Source organism: Crocodylus porosus, unplaced genomic scaffold (genome assembly GCF_001723895.1).
Source record: "Crocodylus porosus isolate Cpor-Errol unplaced genomic scaffold, CroPor_comp1, whole genome shotgun sequence".
In the NCBI taxonomy this organism is placed as follows: Eukaryota; Metazoa; Chordata; order Crocodylia; family Crocodylidae; genus Crocodylus; species Crocodylus porosus.
The window spans coordinates 240849-263101 of NW_017728923.1; the positions used below are offsets into that span (position 1 = coordinate 240849).

Here is a 22253-nt window from a genome sequence, read left to right on the forward strand (position 1 = left end):
CCCGCTCCCTCCCTCACTGCAGGGGCCTCGATCTGTCCCCCCACACCTCTTCCCTCCCTCCACCCCTTCCACAACAACAGATTTACCAGCTGGACACATTATTAGCCACATCACCCAAAAAAACCCCAGTGGCCACTACTGTCAATACTCCTTATATTGGTGCCAATCTGATATGGGACCGATGTATGGGTGCATCTCTAGGTGGCACCAGCCATCTCTTCAACTGCGGGTACCAGGCTTTGTAGTTTGAACTAGAGTTAGACTCTGTAATTAAGATGGGAACAGGTTATTGATTTAGAGGGGGGACCAACAGCACCCACTGCCCAGTGAGTCAAAGCTGCCTGTCTGGACCCTTGCACAGAAACATTTACAAACAGATTCTGCTTTCCAAGTGCAAGCCTGGCCTCTGGGGCCCTAGCCCAAGGCCCATTAAAAAGCAATGGACATACTCCTGTTGACTATGGGGTGCTTTGGGTAAGGCCCTCAGGGTCTAAATGTTCTTCCAAGATTCAGTACTGTAGACAGTGGCAAATGACACTAGAGATCTGGAGCTAAATCTTACCCTTACTCCCTTTGTGTACAAACCCCACCACAGTCAAGGGCCACAAGTCCACCTCTACTTAGACTTCTGTAAGCCAGAGTAACTCCAGAGAAATCAGTGGAATGACACCTTCATAAAACTTTCATGAATGACAGGAGAATCAAGCCACTGATTTCCAAGGGTGTACACTGGGTTTAAGTCAGCGAAGATTTTAGTCCGTTGGATACAAATATAATCCAATGCTGCAAAATCTGCACAGATACCTCCTCTTGAAGACCCCCAAGGTAGGAGAGAGCACCACCTCCCTTGGGAGAGCCCATTCCAGAGCCTGGCAGCCCTAACTGTAAAGTAATGCCTTCTGATATCAAGCCTAAACCTACTGTCAGTCAATTTGTGGCTGTTATTCCTTGTTATCCCAGGTGGTACCTGGGGGAACAGAGCCTCACCTATTTTCCGTTGGTCCCCCGGTGAGTTTGTAGATGGCCACCAGATCCCCTGTCAGTCTCTTCTTGTGGAGACTGAATAGATTCAGGCCCTTTATCTTCATAGGGCCTGGCCTGCTGCCCCCTGACCCTGTGAGTGGCCCTCCTCTGGACCCAGTCAAGGTTAGCCACATCCCTCTTGAAGTACAGCACCCAGAACTGGACACAGTACTCCAAATGCAGCCTGACCAGCACTGCATAGAGGAGAAGGATCACCTCCCTGGACCTGCTTGTGATGTATCTGTAGATGCACGATAAGGTACGGTTAGCCTTACTGACTGGTTCCTTGCATTGGCAGCTAATGTCCATCCTAGAGTCAACAATGACTCCAAGATCCCTTTCAGTCAATGTGTTGTTGAGTTAAATAATTTTTTTTTTTATCACTGATAAGATATAACTCTATAGTACGTACTATTTTTCCCCAAATACTTGTATTTTTGGAGTGGTTGCAGAATATTAATGAGCCAGACGTACTCTTTATATACCTACTCCAGTTCTAGCTAAATGTCTATGTTTGAATCAGTCTTGCTGTCAAGTAGATTTGTTTTTCTTTCAAGATCTATTCCAGTTAAGTTACTTTAGCAGCAGTATTTTTAGCTGTACATTTACCTGAGGGCACTGTGTGTGCCTGCCACTTTAAGGGCCTGGAGCTGGCAGCCACCAGGTGCCTGATGAGGGCAGCGATTTTAGATTCAGGGCTGCTCATATAAACAAGGCAGTTCTGCTGCTGGGGGCTAGGCAACAATATTGCTTGGTTGCTGATATCATCTGGAGGTAAGGGAGGAGCTGTAGGGGATGGCAAGGAGACACCTGGGCCTGGGCCTGACCTAAAACTGCACGCTGCTGGAAGTAGGTGGCCTGGTGGAGCTCCCAGTGGCACAGGAGCCCCCAGGAAGTGCCAGGCCAGTTACCACCCCAGTGAAAGGTGGGTTGGGGTGCCTTAACCCCTGGCCCCCACAACTGGGTGGGTTACCCCTTGTTGGGGAGGTGGACCCCATGAAGAAGAGTAAGGGCCATTGACTCGGGACCTGTCTGAACTTCCCCTGATTGGCCCATGCCGGGGCCAGGACTTGAAGGGTCAAAGGGCTGGGGCCCACTGCAAGGAACGCCTAAGAGCTGAGGGCCTGGGGTTCCAACTGGCCTGGAGGTGAGGGGATCACACTAAAAGGGGAAGTAGTTCAGGGAGCTATGTGGCCTGGTATGACGGCAGAAGAGTCCGCCTGAGGGGAGGAATCCAGCTGGGGTTCAATAGCAGAGATTCTGGGGCCCAGCAAGGGGCTGGTGATAGTGACAACAACATGATGCCATCAGCGAGGCTTGGGCTGTGGTGTAGGGGAGGAAAGGAGCCACAGATGTCATCCCCCTGGCATCGGGGCAAGAAATGGGCAGCCTCCTGCTTAATTGCATCTTAAATAATTAATTAACAACAAGGCATGGTGGGTAGGACTATGGGTGGTTAGCCCAGGAACAGGTGGGCAGGCCACACAGAGTAGCCCTGAGCAGGCCCCCTGTTACAAGCACTTAATGTCACACGAGGCCCCAGCTAAGATTCTAAGCCTTACTGTAGTATAAGAAAGGTGTTACAGTAGGAAGGAAACTATAACTGAGTTTATAACAGCTGAGATGGCTGCTACGGAGAGAGACTGGGGTAGCCAGAGCTCTTAGAGACAACTTGGAGCTTCTGCTTGAAGGCAGGGACGATTAACAAACCTATGGCATGTAAGGCAACCACAGAGACCATTCAATATGGCCTTACCTCTATTAGCCAAAAGAATTAGTTCTTCACAAATAGCTTTCCTACCTGACAAAGGCAAACAAAACTGCAGAAACACCGTCTGCACATCCCATCTACAAACCCCCCAGACTCCTCTTCCTCCCTCATTGTTAGGGAAGGGAAACTCAGCTAAAAGGACTAAAGTCCCCACAGGGATTTCTTAGCACCTGCCGTGAAGGACAGAGCTGGAGTGCGGCTCGCACGAGAGGGTGTGAACAGTGGCTCATTCCAGAAATACCTGACCTCTGGGCTTTGGGCACTCTATCAGTCAAAACAAAATGCTTTGCCCCCAAATCCTGCTATTGTACAAAGAAGCTGTCTTTGTTTGAAAGAATTCCTAGCTGATAAGAGAACTAAATGAAACCACTCAATAGGAAAGAGGCAAACTAAGAATAAATGAGCTGCAGAGCTGTAGCCGCTCCTACAAAGGCTGAGGTGGTTACATGTTCTTTGGCATGGAACTATTCCCCTTGATTTCCAAAGCCTGACTACAGTTTGGAGTCTGCTATCAAACAGGCATGGTATTCTCTCTAAGGAGATAAAATTATGCTACTTAAAGGATAGCATGTCAGGTGCCTTCCACGTCACCAAACAGAAGTTAATATTGCCTTAGGTCGCAGAGCTCTGAAAGGAGGCTGCAGGGACTGAGGGATTGGCAAGAGGGAAGAGAAACTTCCCAGTTCTAAGCTGGCACTGGTGGTTAAATTGGATACACAGTAGGGACTGGCGGCCCTGTGAGAGAGAGATCCAGAAACATTCGCATCCCAAAAAACTTCACCTTGCCGGCACTCTTCAGTCTGCTTGTTGTCGCTTACCAGAGGAGGCCAAAAAGTTGAAGAACTGTGGAAAGTGAACTCCCTTTTCACCTTAAAGTGATCCAAAGATGAGGGTTTGTTTGTTTTTTGATGGAAGATACCACATTGCTAACGTCTGTGCTGAACAGAAGACTCCAGTTTACTGAAGAAGAGAGGGGTGACGGCACTGGTGATTGTGGTGTCATTTCTGGTCCCTTGTGTACTCACATCCCACCCCAGAGAACTGCTCTGAGTGCTGCCTGCCAGCTCTTTAAACTCCTTGCCAAGGAGAGGGTGGGGGAAAGAAGGCATGGCCATTCTAAAACAAAGGCCATTCTTCCAGTGGAAAAATAAGTAATTTAAACAATTGCACCTAGTTCCAGGTAACAATTGATCCTGCCCTCATTGATCCAGAAACCCAGTTTCAGGAAAACAACCACTGCAAAGCTGGATCACAATTGGAGGTCCAGTTACTCCAGACTCAAGTTTTCAGTCGTGGCCAGTACCAGATGTTGCAAAGCCAAGGACAAAGCCAGCAGCACTATTCAGTTACCATTCAGAGAGATTCCTTCCTAACCTTTCCTGTCCCTCCTCAACCAGAGATTGGCTTAAATAAATTAAACATCTGACCCAACTCCATTTAACCATCCTTATTATAGTAACTTGAGATGAACTCGGAACTATTTAAAAAACACAAAACAAATAAAAACGCTACATTCACTTATACTTCTGATTATCTAGAGTGACTTTGTGTTTCTATTCTACCCAGAAACCAGACCTCAAGTATCAGCTTGTCACAATTCTGTCAACAAACTGGCTTGAAAACTGCATTGACTGAACAAAAAGTCCATGAGAAGTGTGCTCTTTCCTGAAACGTTAGGGGATTTGGGGGTCTAAAAATGGAACACACTACTCCATCCTCCCCATTTTTCAAACAAATGCCTTGGTTTTTTTTATATAAGTTGTTGACATTTTCTATAGAAAAACTTCAAAAAGAAAGAAAAAATAGTAATTCATGTTTATTTCTGTTTTCTAGAGGAGCAAATATATTTTACCAATCAATTCTACTTTTACTGTGCTTCCTTAAATCTTTTGGAAGTCTGCAAAGGACAGCTTGATCTACTGCCACATATCTGCACTCTTCTGGGAGGCCAGTCCTCAAGCAGCATAGCCACCTTTGTGTGAAATGTGGCAGTGGAGGGCTGAAGGAGCTTCGGGTTAGGGGATCCCCTATAGATGTCCCGTTACAAACCATGGAAGATTCCCTTGGGTTGAATCCTCAGCTGGTGTGATTAGAGTTATTCCACTGAAACCAAGGGTCTCCTGCCTACTTTACCTGCAGGTGGTTGATACCTGGGTGGTAGGTGAACCACTTACTCTGGGGAAGCAAAGGAGCAAGTAGTAGAGAGATGCAAACACCACCTGGAAGCAGTTTTTTACCTGGTTCAGCTTAGTTTTGCAAGATTCACTTTCCTTTTGCTAGTTCCATAGCTTCAATACCTCCTCCCCCTGTCCCCTCTCCCCCACAAAAAAATTGCTTATGGGTACTGGACAGTTTCTCTTCTTACATGGACTTCAGTGGCCATCTAAGGGGGAGATTTGACCTCAAACTATAAGCTGACAGCTCTCCCTACAAAAGGTCAATTTTTGACCCTTGCATCTCAACGGCTTGATCAAAATCCCAACTTGGGAGGCCCCCTAGTATTGGCTTGTTGGGGAATCTTCCTTAGTGGCTAGACTTTCAGTAGTGTAAAGAGAGTTTCTGCCTTTGCTGATGACTGATGAGTTCATTGTATGAAAGACTGCATGATCTCTTTCTCCCCTATGTAGAGCCTGACCCAATGATCTTTTTTCAGGCCAGATGGGAAGGGAGCCCTCTGTGCCTGGATCTACTATCTCCCATGCAGAGGGAATAAGTTACATTATAGTTGCATCCATTTCCTTGGAGCCTGTGTAGGGCTCTTTAGGGGAAGGTGAAAGGAGGGGGGCCTGAGCAGGCTGGCTGTAGGAAGCTGTAGGAACAGCCCTAAAATAGGATGACTTGCAAGTGTGGTAAAAAGCATACCATCCCCTTTTAACCACCCTGAGGAGTCTATTACCTGCTCCCAGAAGCTGCCTCCAAACTGGGGGACCCTATTAAAGATGTGGCAAAAGGGATGGCCACGTTCATGTCTAGACATTCCAGTAGAGCCTGGTGGACGAATGGGAGCAGCAACAGGGACACGCAGCTAGTGAGGCCATACCAGCCCTCTGTGTATGACCTTACTCCCTGGTTCAAACTGAGGAACTAATAGAGTTTCAGGGTAGACCCTGAAGCTCATCTCATGGTGGGGAGGGCAGGGAAACCCTTGTTCAAACACAATCACAGCTGTCAGGGACCCAAGCCACCTTTTACAGTTTCACTGCAGGAGGGCACTATTTGCCAGTAAGGACTGTATGACAAGTTCCCACTGGCAAGAACTGTGATAAACACCAAGCCAGGGGCTCAGGGCTTGGCCTGTGTTGTACGCTCGCTATGTGGTGAGACAGGGAGGAGACTGTTCTCTAATCCGAGTGAGCATCTCAGCAGAGGATAGAGTTCAGCTGTACTGTTCAGACTCACTCCCCTGAGCAGGTAGCACATCGGGCAGTCTCTCGGCACCAAATCCTTTGCACTTGCAGCTCTGATTGGCTCTGATTGGTGCATCCCTTATCTGTTTAGAAAGGATGGTTCATTTATGTTTCTTCACGCTATGTTGCATGTTAAGTTATACTAAGAGGTGAAATCGCAACAAGGTGTTTCCATGGCTGCAAGACATTTTTTTCGCCTTCTTTCCCAGAGAAGTTTTAAGTTTGCTTTTCTTCATTCCTTTCAGACCAAAGGCAAATGCCAGAATCTTTGAGATTGTCCATGATACGGAGTTTCTGGTCATGGCACAACTTTATCTAAAATGTGAAGTCACACCTCACTGGGACTAGATAGAAAGTCCTGATAATCAGCAAACAATCCCATGCACTTCACTTGTTACACCATTCCCGCTAAATGACTGGAAACCCCAGAGACCCTGGGGGCAGCAGGAAGAGGAGGCAAACACACAGCCCATGCTGGTACATGCCAGAGAACCGTGCTTTAGTGCCGCCAGCTTCTGGCCTGAGTTACCACTCCAGGTTGTGGCAGCATTTCCTGAATCAAAAGTGAATCTGTGCCCAGTTGTTTCTCAGTTTAATCTCTGTAGTTTAGACTAACCACAAAGACTGAATCAATTCAGCCTTGTGCTTTTTTTTTTTTTTAACTGTCTGTACTTAGCCCTCATGACTCACCTAAGGTCATGCAGAGAACTGGTACCTGGTGTAGAAGTCCTGATTCCCTATATCCCCTTCTTTAGCTCCTGGAATTCTTTATTGCCTTCAGTGTTATTCATGCAATGCATTTTACATCAGTTCTCACCATCTGTTACATTAAATAAAGGCACACTTGTATTCTTGCTAGGACCCAAACACAGTGAAATAGATTACCCAATAATCAATGCCTCCAATCAGTTCTTCATCACCCTGAATATCAATTGAACTGGGCTGCTCAGTGATATTTAGGCTTATTTGGAAAGAGTGCTGCTTTACATTACTAGACAGAGCCTGTAATCCTTCCTAATCTAATCAACTCCTCACACAGAGAGAATTCCATGGAAATCAAGGTCAGAGGCAGCACTGCCAACAGGGCAGAAGAAACTCCTTATTTGTTTCTATCACCAACTAGCAGACTAGCACACTAAATAGATATTCTCTAAAGGAATCTTTGCTCTCAGTAGAAAACCACATACACCAAAAGGTGACATGCAGAAGGCACAGCCTTTTTTCCCAGGCCCTCCCTTGGCTCACCATACACTCAGGAACCCTTTCCCAGGAGCAAATAAGACCTATAGTAGTTTGAGATAAGCATGCTCTAGGTTTGCAGAGCTGGTTTGTGCTTGAGCATGAGCTATTTAAAAGATACAGTAAGGATCATCCCTCCTTGAGCAGACAGTTCATAAAATCCACAGCAGTTGCTAGGCTGCAAAATTTACCTTTGGCTTTACAGTTTGAAACCAAAGGTTTGAACCTCCCAGAGTCTGCTCCTATTGCCTAACTGGTGAATGCAAACAGCTAAGGGTAACATTTTTAAGCACATGGAGAGACTTGGGAGCCTAGATCCCATTTTCAGGCACCAGATTGTTTAAGGCATTTAGATATATCTAAACATGCAGTTAGGTGCTGAGTGGAATTTTCAGAAGTGCCAACTCAAAAAAAAAAAAAGAACAAGACATATGTACAAGCTAGGAGCTGAAATTTTCCACAGAGACCTTTGGGTCTAACAATCTTGAGGGACAACTGCATTTTGTACATATAGCTGCTCTGTGAAACTGGTTCTATTTTATTAAAAGTGCCCCATCTAGCTTAGAATTATTAATATCATGTAACCCACCTGAAAGTCAAACACAAGGTTATTTTCTTCTCTTGCATTCCATTCATTTTCTGCCGCTATGAAAGGGTGTATACCTGCAATACAACATTTTTAATCAAGAGGTGCTAAATGTAAAGATGGTGACGGGTGCTGGCAGCCCACACCAGCCAGTGGTATTCTGATGACTGTCTTCCCAAGAGGAAGATGGAACTATGCACTGCTTAGGGAGAAATGCTATTATGTGTGTACACCAGCTGCTGAATGAATCCTGCTGGTGCAGCAGGATTTAAAAGGATGGGGAGTGTGCAGAGAGCTGAATGGTTCTGCTGACTAATCACTAATTTTACACTCCTGGGGGACTATTTGCATCCCATGCTGACTGTGCTTAGGCCCCTATTTGTTTGTGTTGAATGTACACTCTTAGGGCTTGCATCTGTAAAGTCACTCAGTGTTTAGAACGTGGCAGCAAGCCCCATGGACTCTGACGGCTGCAGTTACTGGGCAGGCAGATCTTAACTAGGAATAGTTGTTATCCCAGTGAGAGTTAAACTAGACAATTTAACCGTGTTTGACTCAGGGCTAAACAACTGTTTTAGTTCTCACTGGCCAAGTCTACATGAGATGCTGACTGTTCACTTGTTATGGTGCAGTCATTTACTACTTGCATATACAAGTACTAAGCGACTGAGCAGTGACCAGAGTTACTGCGTAGTAGCATCCCCGAATGGCTTTTTAGTGATGCTGACTGTGCAGTAGCTCATTACTACTGCGCAGTAGTGTTGCATCACGCTTCGTGCCATGTGACACTACTGAGCAGCAGTAACAAGCTACTGCGCAGTCAGAGTCTTGTGCAGATGCAGCCACTATGGGGTAATGGGTGGTCCAAGCACAGCTAAGGTGCAGTAAGTCCCCGTCACCTGTGAATCACAGAGATATTTGTATGCGTGTGTGGACTTGCAAAGAGTCATCTCAGTAAGTGGGATCACAAATGGAGAGAGTTCAGAAGTCACTGCTACAGGAATGACTTCCACTACTTGCTGTCCTGAAGCCACTGATGCTAATGGGGTTCCACCTATAGAGGAAGGGCACTGAGTCCTTGGCCATGTCAGGGGATAGTCTGTCTTGGTGTGTGGAGTCTGGCAGGTCACTGCTGTTCTTTCCTCTGCCTGGAGCAAGTGGGTATTTCTGAATCAGGCATTGGAGCACTTCGGGCTAATGAGAATCTGGTTCTGAAACAAGGGAGTATTAGCTCATGTTCCATGTTGTGGTCCCATGACTACCTTTGTGGATGGTCTTGGCTACATGTTGCACTGGCCTGCAACCTGGTCACCTTCATCAGTGACTCTTTCTTGTATTGTGTAAGTGCTGATGTTGGGCTGAAACTCCTGCAGGATGTGGCTTAAAGCACCGGGGCTTTTCCATCCAACTCTGCAGCGACTTGCATCCCAGCATGACATGCTGTGACATTAGGCTGCCAGAGGTACCATACAGCTGGTCTTAGCTACTGGAGGTTATGAGTTATTAAGATTTGCAAAGCACTATATAATGAGTAATCCTGTCACTACCCTAATGATGTATGGACTCTAATTTCCAATTTTATATGAGACTCGGGTTAGGGCAAATTAAGTGCTTTGCCTACAGCCATACAGTAAACTCCTACTGGAAACAACGTTCTAATTTAGGACTTCCCATGCCCCATTCTCTGCTCTGCTCAGCACCCTGTGCTGGTCTTTTGTAAAAGCCCCTGTAAAAGCTACAAGACAGCCTGTAGTATTTTTCCATGGGGGTAGGACAGCTAGTGCCAGTTCAGTTCATCATGCCCTGCCTTGCTAAATTACGTCCCCTAACTAAGTGGGTGCTGGATTCTTCATCTCTTGTCTGCAGTTGCTGGGCAGCATGGTGTTGCCATGATTGCAGGGCTGGGTGAAATGGTCCCTGTCTCCCACTTATGAAGTAGGTTGGTGGTCTTGGAGAGAAAATGGAAATACTGTAGATGGTCAGAGCTGAACATGTTGGGTTAGGCATCAACAGGTCACAGCCTGACACCCAGAAGGGCAGCTGTAAAGCTGACAACAGATTCAAGAATTAAGATAGGCTCCTAGGTGCCCGACTTGTCCATACACCAAGGCAAATTCACACTTTCACAGAAGGTACTGTGCACTGGCCCAGCTAACACCATGTCAGGAAAGCCACTACACAGTCTGCTTTTGCCCACACCAGGTAATGTGCTTAGATCACTTTCCTTCAGAGCCAACACAGCCAACTCTGTTCCACCCATCTGCTAGTGCTTCTCATTACACTTGGTGTATTAGGTATTCCAAGGCCCAAGTTATTCTCAGGTGGTGCAGCCACCCAGCCAGCCAAGGCAGCTGTGGTACAAGGTAGAACTCTTGTCAGGGGCCAAACCAGCCCCTGGACCCCTTCCTGGCCCCTGCCAGCCAGAGTCCTGTCAGCACAGGAGTAAGCCCAGACTTGAAACTTGGTTTGCAGCTATGCCTTGAGGTCCACTCAGCTGGCATATCACTCCAGGGTCACAGGGCTCTGGAGAATCAACAAGACTATGACTATGACTGTGGCTTATTGACAGCAGGGGTGAGTGCTCCCCTCACTCACACCGCTGGGACCCAAGGGGGTGCCAAGCAAGAGGAGAACCTTGACACTGGTTTACTGCTGCTCTGCACATTATGCAACCACTTGCACCCTGGTGCAGCAAGATCAAAATGGCAGCTCTAACCCACCTTGGGCAAATAGCTACAAGGTTCAGACCATGCTGCTTTCTTGGGTGGTTACCAGAGTGTCATAAAGACTATACCCATGCCTGAAACTACTCCTTCCCTCCCACCCAGAAGGGTGACTATTCACTCACAGGAGACAAGGTGCCCTAACTAGACCAACAAGATCCTCAAGTTGAGGCAAAGACACACCTCACTGCAAGTTGCACTGCTGGCCCCTGGCCTGAGCACCGATTGATACTGGGGCTTGGAAAGTGTCCTTCAGTTACAGCTGGGCAGTGGGTGGTCAGCTGGGGCCTGATCCTGTTCCCACAATCAGTGTGTAGCTCTTGCTACTGCAGGGGTGGGCAATTATTTTGGGCGGAGGGCCACTTACTGAGTTTTGGCAAGCCATCGCGGGCCACATGACACGCAGCCCAGGGCAGATTAATATTAATTTTCTACATTTTTTAGGGGCCTCGCGGGCTGGAGAGAACGGCTTGGTGGGCCACATCTGGTCCTCAGGCTGCTTTTTGCCCACCACTGTGCTGCCAGCTGTTCCACTGAAATCAGCACAGTTAGTCGGTGTGCAAGGTTAACCACTCTGCCAGAGCCTCACAATGACAAGAGCACTCTGGGGTTAACAATCCACCTGGAGAAAGCAGGTAGCCCTGTCTCCCTGTTTGGTTTAGATAACAACCACTTACCTCACAGGCCAATGTCCTTCTCCTAAGGAGTCAGGTTCAGTGTGGCAGGGGGAGCCCTGAATAGCAAGGGTTCCCCCAAAATACATACTCACCCCCAGCCTCTGTATATCCCACATACTTTGCAGCCTGTTGGGAATAGCCACTGAGCTATTCACACTGCTGATGCATTACATTTAAAACTGTGGAAACATGTAGTGCTGCTCCTGGTAGCTGTTCATACCACATGCTTTGGCAGTTAGAGATGGTGGCTATCAAACCTAGGTACAGGGTAGGGTGGTCATCTCCCCAACAAGCTATGAGGTGCGCCAGGGACCAGGCATGCATCTCAAACAGCCTCATCACAAGCCTCTTAGGGCTAGAGTGCGGGATGTGCTGAGTGCAGCTTTTGCTGGGGTCTGCTGGGTATGGATCTTGCCAGCTCAGCCAGAGCCCCTTTTCATCTCTCCTGGCAAAGTTGCTACCTGTGCTCCAGTTTGAAGCCTCCATTGTGATAACCTGTAAGAGGAGCACACAGCCACTGCACTGCCCAGGTATGTTGGGTGGAGGGCCTGGCCACCAGCAGTGGCCTCCTCCAGTTTACGCAGTGGGTGACGTCCTCAGTAGGTACAAGTTGCTGTTGCTCCATGGGTGGCACTGGAGTCACCCCAGAGCCTCCCAGCCAAGGACCTGTGTGCTTGTCTCCAGAGGCTAGGGAAAGAACTCTCTTCAACCCCAGTAAGCCCACTCCTCCTCCCAGATCCAGAGAAGTGGCCTTGTAACATTCAGTCCCCCACATAGGTCCCCTGCAGAACCCTGCCTTTTGGGGCCAAACAAGGGATCTGATTAACAGGAGAAGGAAAGGGAGCTTTCACTTTGGCTCCAGGTTATACCACTGCCTCCCTCATGTGTCTCTGGGGAAGGCACAGAGTAGGTGGGGGTGATGTGCCCATGATGCAGCCTTAACAAATAGGCTTTTCTGCCTTCATTCACATAGCTCTGGGTCCCCTGTGCTGTGAGAAGTAGGTGGTGTATGCATGCACTTCCCTGGTCAGGGCTGAACACAGCTCTCCATATTCTACACCTGAGACTCCCTGTTCCTCCATCCAGCTGTCACACTGTCCCTGGCCCTCTCTAGTTGCAATCCCAACTCTTAAGGAAGAGCCTGTTCTGGCGGTGGGGAGGGGACATACTCCCTGCCCAAGCAATACTCACCCACCCATCCACCCCCCTTTTACAAGTCCCCTCCTGTTGGAGCAGCTCAGTATTTTGGAAAGTATTAGAAAGGCACCAGTGAGTCATGTGCAGCTGCAGTGCCTGGCAGGCAGAGCAGGGCTCAGTGCCATGCTCCACCACACACGGAGTTGGGGTCAGGTTTGCTGTACAGGAAGATCAGGGCTGGCTCTCAGCCACCTCGAGTGAGGCCATGCCTGGAACAAGTCTGGCAGCATCACAGGAGATGGTTCTTCCCCTTTACATTCCTGTAATGACCAACCTCCCACTCCTCTCTCTCCCCACAGCATCTCCAACAAGGAACTCTCCGAGCTCATAGAGCGACTGCAGAAAAATGCAGACCAGGTGGAAAAGAACATTGTGGAGGCTGACTCCCGGATGCAAAACGTAAGAACCAGTCACCTGTGCAGTGCCGCCCCAGCTCAAGCCCTTCCCACAAACCCACCCCTCCACTCATCCATGTTCCTCCAGGTGCACCTAATAGTTCACAAGGCCCTTCCCAGCTCCCCACTCTCCAGCTGTGTATTACTCTCTGCTCAGGGTCCCCTACAAACACAGCCAGGCATCCACTGACCCTCCCCGCCACATCTATAAGGCTGCTCAGCTCCCTGCCTGCATCTAATCTCCATCCACTTCCTTTTTGCCATGCATGCTCAGCTAACCACCCTTACCCTCTGTCAATGCACCCCTTCCCCCCCATCCTACTACTTGTTCTGACTTTGACTGCAGGTTTTCTTTATTTAAGAAAAACACTTGCTCCATTGCATTTAGCTCTTCAATCCTCACTGAGCTCTTGGCTCAGACCTGATCATGCACAATTCCTCTTGTACCCCCCGTCCCCCCTTAGTGCTCCTACTGCTTCCCCTGCTCTGTGATGACAAAACCTGAGAACGTTAAGCTGCAGAAATGCCCACAGTCCTGTACGGGCATAGCTTTGTGTGGTGTTTGCATTTACATTTCACCCAGTTTGGACAGTGAAGCTACACTGCCTACTTTCACTTTCCATTTACAGTTTCATCCACTTGCCATTGCTAAGCAACCACAACACCCCTGAGAGGTAGGAGATTTCACAGTCCAGAGAGGGGTATTTAGCCAACCTATCCAAACCCTTAAACAAATACCCCTTCCCAAAACATACAAACCTTTCAACTGGAACTGAAGTCCCTTAATGTATTTCTAGTCTCATTTGGTTTTGTTAAAATCATTTAAATTGCAGGCCTTTCATTTGGATCTACCAGATCCTGCATTACAAACTCCCTGTTGGTTAGTGTTCTGTGTAAACAGCAAGAGCAGACTGTCCTCTCCAGGAGGGCCCTTACTGCATTTGAAGTTCATCCAAGGGAGCATATTATAATATTTGCCTAATGCCACCAGTATTAGGACTTATTGCTAGGCATAAGTGGAGTGATATGTAGACAGAAAGGTAAACCTTTAGACCCTGGTTACCAATACCTTGAAGAAGGGCTCCTAGGAGTTCTAGTATAGAGAAGTAGTAGTAGTGTAGAGAAGAAGCTGGAAGCCGGCTCTTTGTGGAGTCTTGTCTCCATTGCACATCCCAATAAACCTGTGCTACAATTTATTTAAGGGAAATACCATCATGGCCAGCTACAGCTTTGCCTAGAGAGCTTGCATGCATAACAAAAAAGCAAATACATATTAATATAGATAGAAAAGAAAAGACCAGGAATAACTTGGAGCGAAGTCCAGCTAGAGACCAGCCTTCCCAAGCAGATGTTTGTGGGCAGGACCTCAAAGTGTCTGTGCTAGGGAAGTTGTGTGGTGGTTGGTGTCATTCACAGGTACCCCACTTCCTTATACCCTTCCCACCAATGCAGTCAGTCCAACCACATCTTTAGCAGCACCGCATGTTGAAAGCTTTTCAGCCAGCTTGTCCTTCAGCCATTCAGTTGGTCCCAATTTCAGCAGGTTCACTTTTCTCTTCTTACTGCTTCCAAAGGACTTACACAAGATCAAGGCTGGCCACCCTGCTCAACACAAGGATGTCACAGCACGCAAGCTAACAGAATCAAACAAACTCCTCTATGTGTTGGATGGTGATGCAGCAGTTGCCAGGCACATGAAACACCCACAAGGCGACATGATCACAGAAGAGTGAGTTCAGGGGAGGGGAGATCTATATCGGGGTCTGACCTGAATGGATGATGCTTGTGTGGACTTGTTTTGAGCAGTGCCTCTGTCCTCTCCTTAGAGCCAGCAGGGATTTCTGCAACACCTTCTAGGGAGCATCCTCGGGTCCTCACTCTCTCTGTATTTCCTTGTAGTAGGACACAGTGCTGCAGCCATTCTCCTTCAGCCTCTTCCCAGCAGGTCACTACAAGAGGCAGATGCCCATTACTACCTCCCAGAGAGCCGGGCCAGAGTCACAGCTCCAAGCAAACCAAAATAAAGAAGTCCTGGTCACAGCTGAGCTCATGTTCAACCCTCATTCTCCCCTCGGAGCAGGCACCTCCTGCTGTAGCTTGATTTACCAAACATCCTCAGGCCCCAAATAAATCCAGACAGTGCAGTCTGAGGCCTGTCCTTTCTCCAGGGAGGCTCTCACAGCCACAGGCCTGTTCAGTTCCTGGTCCCACCCTGGCATGTCTCATGGGTGAGAACAGCCAATCTACACTCACTTCTGAATAAGCCTCAACTAGGGCAAGTTCTCTCCTTAATAGCCTCGTCCCTTGAGAAGGACACCCACTCACTACAGGTGCACCAAGCAGCACTGATAGTACTCACTGCTACACTTTATTAACCCTTTCCCAGGTACGTGGAGTGTGTATGCACTATTACAGGAGCGTGTTGTATAACATAACTCAGATATAGCATAACTTTATAGCAAGGCCTGTGACTAGGCCACTTCTCACTAGTCAAGCAATGTCAGATCTGGTTGGCAGTGCTGAGGTGAGGATAGTTCTGTTAGGAGTGCTCTTCCCCCTAGGCCAGTGCTGTATGTCATCAGCCTGGTGTGCTAGAGATGCGCTGATGCTGATGAGATGTGAAATCAGGTTCATGAACCCTTGCCACTAGACATCTCCTTCCCATAAGGGCAGGAATGTCAGCAGAGTCTAGCTCCCAGTCCAAGTAATTACCATCAGCCTGTACCTGCAGCTTGTCTGCACTTCCTGGACTACCATGCTGTGCAGCATGTCATTAAGAAGCTGCTGCCTCCTACCATTTCAGTGACGGGGACAGTGATTGCCATGTGCAAAGTGCAAAATGCTTTATAAGCAGTCAAGATGGCTGAGGTAAATGATCTAAACTGCTCTCAACCACACAGGAACACTTGAAAAGGGAAAGTTAGAATCTCTGGCAGCTTTTGGTGGTGACGTGTCAAGCATCATATATAATGTGTGTATGGGTGTTATTGCCCTAGAGTCCTTAGGCTTAGCTGGGCTGTGCTCAGTGCAGGACCTAAGTGGGGAGGGAGCTGCCCTCTCATAATCTCCAGGCTACTGGGGATATCTCTGGATTTATCTTGTGAATCATGTGTAGGTGTTTGCACACCCCAAAATAATATTGCACACCCCATTATACTCTTACAAGGATCTCACAGGCTCCAGGTTGGAGCTGAGTGTAACCCCAGGATCACTAAAGCATTCTGACCACCCCACCTTCCTCTCCCAATCCCTCATACTGTACACAGGAGTCTGAGAAAGTGTGACCAAGAGCTGATGATACCAATTCTATACCAGCCAAGGCACAGCCTGCACACCCTGAATGCTCTTGTCTTTCTGCAGCATCCGGCAGCTGAAGGAACGCGTAGCAAACTTGCGCCTGAAACACGACCAGATCTACAACTTCACCCCACAGGAGGTTGAACCACAGGTCAACTGGTCAGAGGTGATTGATGAGAAGCAGGTACGATGACCTATGCATGCTGATGGCCACCCCTGGTGGCAGGGATCCCTGTTGCACACTGGTGCTTGCCCCAAAACCTTGCACATGGGGTAGGGGATTTCATTTCCTTTCTGGAAAAAATGCACCCAGGAGCTCTCCTCAAAACCAACAGGGTAGCTTAACGGTGCAGGGAGCAGAACAGCATAATGGATCTAAACAAGTGGTTCTCAACCATTTTAGACACCATGCACCCCTCCATAACTTTTATGAATTCAGTGGCACTCCATTTCAAACCTGATTTTATCTGTTTTTTACTATGGAAAAATACTAGTGCAATTCTTCTATTGCACAGAACTCAGCCCACAGCAGATCAGAATGGTTTTGACACCATAGATTCCTATTTGAAATCTCTGGATTTATCTTGTGAATCATGCGTAGGTGTTTGTACATCCAAAAGTAATATTGCGCAGCACCTCATGATACTCCTACAAGGATCTCCTGGGCTCCAGGGTGAGAATCACTTATCTTGATACTAAGCAGGGGCAGAAAAGGATGGTTTGCAGTACCGGAGTGAAATAAAGACACAAATGGTTTTGGAACACCAGGATGATATGGAAAAGAACAGAGGATGGACAGGTCAGCTATCCCAAACTGAGGTTTTGTCTGTCCAGGACATCTGTTCTGACCAGTGGCAATTCAGACATGGTGGAGATTCATGCAAGTAGATCCCCTACAGCAAAGCAGTATGTCACCAGTGCAACCTGTACCTGTTAGAAACCTGGGCAATCTGCATCAGTACAAATCAGTGTTCCTAGCTGCTTGCACCAATGCAGAAGTGGCAAAGATCCTAGAGAGCAAGCATGGTCTAGAGGCTGATGTACAGATCTGGCATTCAAGCATTCTGGGTTCTATCCCCAGCTCTGTTTCTGCCCTGCTGGGTGCTCTTGTACAAGTCACCTCACTTCCTTGTGTCTCAGTCCCCCAATCCATGGCATGGGGAAAATGGTACTGGCTTCCTCTCTAATACTCCCAGAACTACAGGTGATGTGATCAACACTATGGAAATAGATACTGCTGTCATAGCTTTCCCCATCACTTTTTCATTGCATCTTCTCCCTTCCTTCAACCCACCAGACATCTCTATCCATCTAAAGTTAAAAACAAAGGGCCTGATTTGGAGCTGAGACAAAGCAGTGCAAATCCATTGAAGTGGAGGCAGTTATGCTGGTCTACATCACCTGAGGGTCTGGTGCTGCTGAAGAATTACTCAAAGGGGAGCTGTAGAGCTATGCTATATCCCTGCCTTGCACTTTGCAGGCACCCTGTGCTGCTGGCAGAGGCTGCCCCATGATTGGAGAAGTCCCTGTATTGTATTTAGAGGATAAGGGAAACTAGGACTGATAGGAACCCTTCTTTCCCAGAATGAGCCTGCCCACTCCACCCACTGCATTCAAGAGCTGGATCCAGCCAAATAAAAGGCACCCAGTCTCTCCCTGGCATTGGTTTTGCTCCTATTCAAATTGCCACATCAGCTTCACTTTGTAAATCCCCAAATTAGCCTGATCTGCCAAGTGCAGCTCAGTTTGTCTGACAAACGCTTTGCACTGGGGAGGCGACACTGGCTTTGCAGTTCCACAGTAACTGCTCAGGCTCAGCTGCCTCAGAGAGTGATGGTCCCTGTAGTCAGGGAGAGGAGATGCTCTGGCAGTCAATTGCTTGTAGTGTGCTCAGGAAATACCAAGCACTACTCATTAGCATTCAGTGTCCAGGTGGGACCCGCTACCCACCCCTTCCACTGGCCACTGCGCATTTCTGGGTACAGCCTTCTTCTGCTGGAGTCAACAGCCAGACTCCTAGATGGCTTATCTTGGTCTCCAAGAAAGAGCACAGGGAGCTGAAGTCCCAGTCTGCCAGTCAGTGCATGGAGACCCCAGAATAGGTTGGACCTCTGGCCTCTAATAACTCCAGGGGAGCCCTCCTGGGTGTTCCTATCATTCAATGACATTATGGCAGAAAAATCCTTCCAGTCACTCACAGGACAGGCAGCTGGAGCCTACCGATAGCTGATCCTTATATAGCCCTCACTGGGGCACAGAAGTGTGCTGGCCATTTCCACACCTGCTCTTGATAGCCTTTATCTTAGCTAGTGTCATAGGGCACCTTTACCTATGCTCCGACACTTCTGATTAGAATGCATCAGAGCAGACTCAATTAATCAAATTTTAATTAGATTAATCAAGTCTGCGGGTAGGTTCTAATCAGAATACTCCGGTATGCTGCAGCATCTCATGTATTCAGCATCCCTGCATTTCAAAATGTCAATGGGGGATGCTTTAATAAAATAAACTTTAGTTAAAACACCCCTGCTGCATTTTGAAATGTGGGGTGCTGAATACATGAGATGCTGCAGGTGTTTTAGTTAGACCAACTCCAGAGAGCTGCTCTAATTAAAAATGCCCCCTCTCCCTGAGCATGTGCATAGGTGCCCATAAGCTCCCTAAACACTGAGAGAAGGAGATGCTTCTAAATGTCTTCCCCTTCCAGTTCCTTCCCCCGCATCCCCCCTGCAAGTGTGTTGGGATAGAGGAGGCCTAGCTCAGCTTCCCTGGTGCCTTTTAGAAATCTGAGTGTCCCCCCTCCCCACCTGCACACACAGCACCCTGTCTAGGTGCTGTGGCCACACAGATCCTGCTGAGATGTTCACCCCCTGTCTGCTTTGATGCAGATGGCAGTTGTTCAGGCTGGGAGTTTAGCTGCTCTCAAGGTATGTTTACAGAGGGTCCCTGTCATAGTCAGGGTACCTGCTCTCCACTGCCCACTTCCACTTGCAAGCCCCTGCCCTGGAAAAGTGGGGGTGAAGCCCTCCTACAGCCACTCTTAAGACCTCTCTCTCCAGTATTTTTGAGAGTGGCTGCCAGGGTCATGAGCTGCTTCATAGTATTTCCAGGTGCGGCACCCTTTGGAGGTGGGGAGAGGTGCTTGGGAGCAGGCACCTCAGAAATGCCAGGGACACAGTGCTGTCAGAGACATCCAGAAGCTACAGGGTGCTTCTTGTCACTAATCTTAGCTTCTCTGTGCCCCAGGACTTGTTGAACAGCAAGGGCTTTGGGACCGACCTGCCTCTTGTCAACAGTCAGGTGGAAGAGCACAACATCTTCCACAATGAGGTGATGGCCATCGGACCGCACATCAACAAGGACGGGGACAAGGTAGTGTCCATATCCCCCTTATGTCCACACTGCTGTTCAGTGTACCTGTCTTGTCTGCCCATCTCTGTTGTGGCACATGCCCCCTCTATCTCCCATGCCACTAACTAGACTTTGCTACCCAGGGGCATGCAGAGCAGCTCATTAGACTGGCAGAGAAAGGAGCTGGAAGGACAGGCTGTGAGACACTAATCCAGAGGGAAGGACAGGTGGTCAGTAATGTGGGGAATGCGGCGCCCTCACCTGCATGCAGCAAGAGATAGGCCAGAAAAAACCCTGTTTTCAGATGCCTCTTTTCTGCCTCTTTTGGATATCCAAAATCCACACATGTAACCAGAGCTGTTTCACACATGGACCTAAAACTTATTATTTATCAGAAAAGCTCCCCGATGCAACCCCCTTTTCCCTACAGACCTCAAGTCATTCCAGATTTGTCTGGGGACCACCTCTGAAATTAATGCTTGGCATCTCCCCTTTGCTTTCAGGAATATCAAAGTGACCTCCAGGTGAAATATCAGAAGCTGCTGGTAAGTACCTTCTTCAGCCCTGAGACAACTGATCTGGGGTGGTATGAAAAGAACTGGAAGCTGGGGTGAGGGTATCTGTGTGTGTGAAGGACAATGAGTGTGCAGAGGTCTTAGTGAGGGAAAGGAGGATGTCTGGGTGGGTGCAGGCCCACACAGCCTCTGACTGAGGGGAGAAGGGGACACAGGGCCAGGGAAAGGTTTGGTGTGCTCCAAAGCATCTGCTCTTTCTCCATGGACTGGGTGCTGGTCCCCTATCTCTGTGACTGACTGTCAAGCCCTGAGACTCTGGTATTTTTGCCTTTGACAGTCAGACTCCCAGCAGCGGCAGCAGGATTTGAACTCCCTGGAGGACTACATGCAGCGCTGCACTAACAAGCTGTACTGGCTGGACCAGCAGGCAAAGGACAGGATGAATTATGACTGGAGTGACCATAACCCAGACTACCCCAGCCGCCGCCGCCAATATGAAGTACAGGAAATCCTCACTATTTGCGGGTTCAGCATTCACGGTTTCAAATATTTGCGAATGCCAAACCCACATTTTAAATACACTTTATACACTCACAGGAGCTTCTTGGGAGCTCTGCACTTGCTGCCACCAGGCTCCCACTGCCGTGCTCCCGCTGTCACCACCAGAGCTGTGCCCCCCACAGCCAGCAGGGGCACTGCGTTCATGAATGTCGATTGTGTTCATGAACGCAGTTGTAGATTGTGTTCATGAACGCGATGCCTTATTTGCGGATTTCGCCATTTGCAGGGGATACGAGAATGTATCCCCCATGAATGGCGAGGTCACCTGTCTATTCGTCCTTGCCCCCATGCACATGCAAAGCCCCTCTACCTTCTCAACTGTCTCCTGCCTACGGTGTGTGTTACCACAGTGCAGGGAGACCTAATGGGCAGGGGATTTCTGGGATATAGAACAGCAGGGTGCTGCTTCTGGCATTGACCTGGGGGGGTGCGATCAGACAAGTTACTTCCCTGCTTTGTGCCTTGGTTTCTTCCCTGACCTCCTCTGTAAAGTGCTTTGGGCTGTACAGCTGAACAATGCTCTGTAATTAGACACTAAAGGTGCCTATCCATGAGCAGCAAGGCTGCTCCGACACTGTAATTAATTGATTAATCAAGTCTGTTGAAACGTGGTAATCGCCATGCTCCAGCATCTCATGTATTGGCAACCCCATGCTTAAAAATGGCAGTGGGGGCATGACAAACTTTAGATAAAGTGCCCCCACCACCATTTTTAAGTGCAGGGACACATACATGAGAGGCTCTGGTCGCTTTAATTAGAGCACCTTCTCTTGGAGCAACTCTAATTAAAGCACCTTCCCCCCCGCTACCAGAATACCTGTATAAATGCCCTAACAGTTTATCATCACATGTACAAAGCACCTATGCTCTAAAGCAGGAGGGGGGTGAAAGTTATGTGGCCTGACAGGGAACCTGACTCTTCTCTTGCTTACCCTAGGTACAGAGAGAGTCAGGGCCAGAAACTAAAAATTAGCTGCATGGAAAGGAAAGTAAGAGCTAAAGAAGTGGCTGAGGAGGGCTGGGCCTTTCCTGCCTTGAAGGAGGCTCTCTGACTGATGAACCAGGCCCCTTCATTTTAAGATGGTACAACTTGAGGCTAAGCAGGGGTCAGTTCCTGTTTCTCAGTAACAGGCCTCTTCCCGACTGCTTCTGAGTGTGAATGTCCCACTCTGTCTAGAACTTTATCCACCGGAAGCTTGAAGAGAAAGAGGAGGCCATCAACCGACTGCACACAGATGGGGAACAGCTGCTGGCCCAGAACCACCCAGCGAGGAACGCTATTGAGGTGAGTTGCCCAAGGAGCGCTAGGGACCTCCGATCTGTACATGCCCTATAGCACATGCCATGCGGGTAACTCCTGCTCATTCAGCCTCCCAGTACAGTGAGGCATCTCTCCATGGAGGCAGCTCCCCTGCTCTTTATCCAAGATTGATGGTGAGCAGGGGGGCAGTGGGATGCCCCCGGGCTCCAGACCTATGCTGAAGCTGCAGCTCCAGCCGGGGGATACAGAA

General features: G+C 48.5%; 1 protein-coding gene across 1 annotated transcript in view; it reads left to right on the forward strand.

The window, feature by feature from the left end:
• PPL (periplakin) overlaps positions 1–22253 on the forward strand; it is a 55153-nt gene that overhangs the window by 8495 nt on the left and 24405 nt on the right. The window contains exons 2-8 of the mRNA XM_019539826.1: positions 12923–13022; positions 14593–14747; positions 16379–16499; positions 19562–19687; positions 20170–20211; positions 20519–20680; positions 21920–22027. Coding sequence (XP_019395371.1) covers positions 12923–13022; positions 14593–14747; positions 16379–16499; positions 19562–19687; positions 20170–20211; positions 20519–20680; positions 21920–22027 — 814 coding nt within the window. The remainder of the gene's footprint in view (positions 1–12922; positions 13023–14592; positions 14748–16378; positions 16500–19561; positions 19688–20169; positions 20212–20518; positions 20681–21919; positions 22028–22253) is intronic.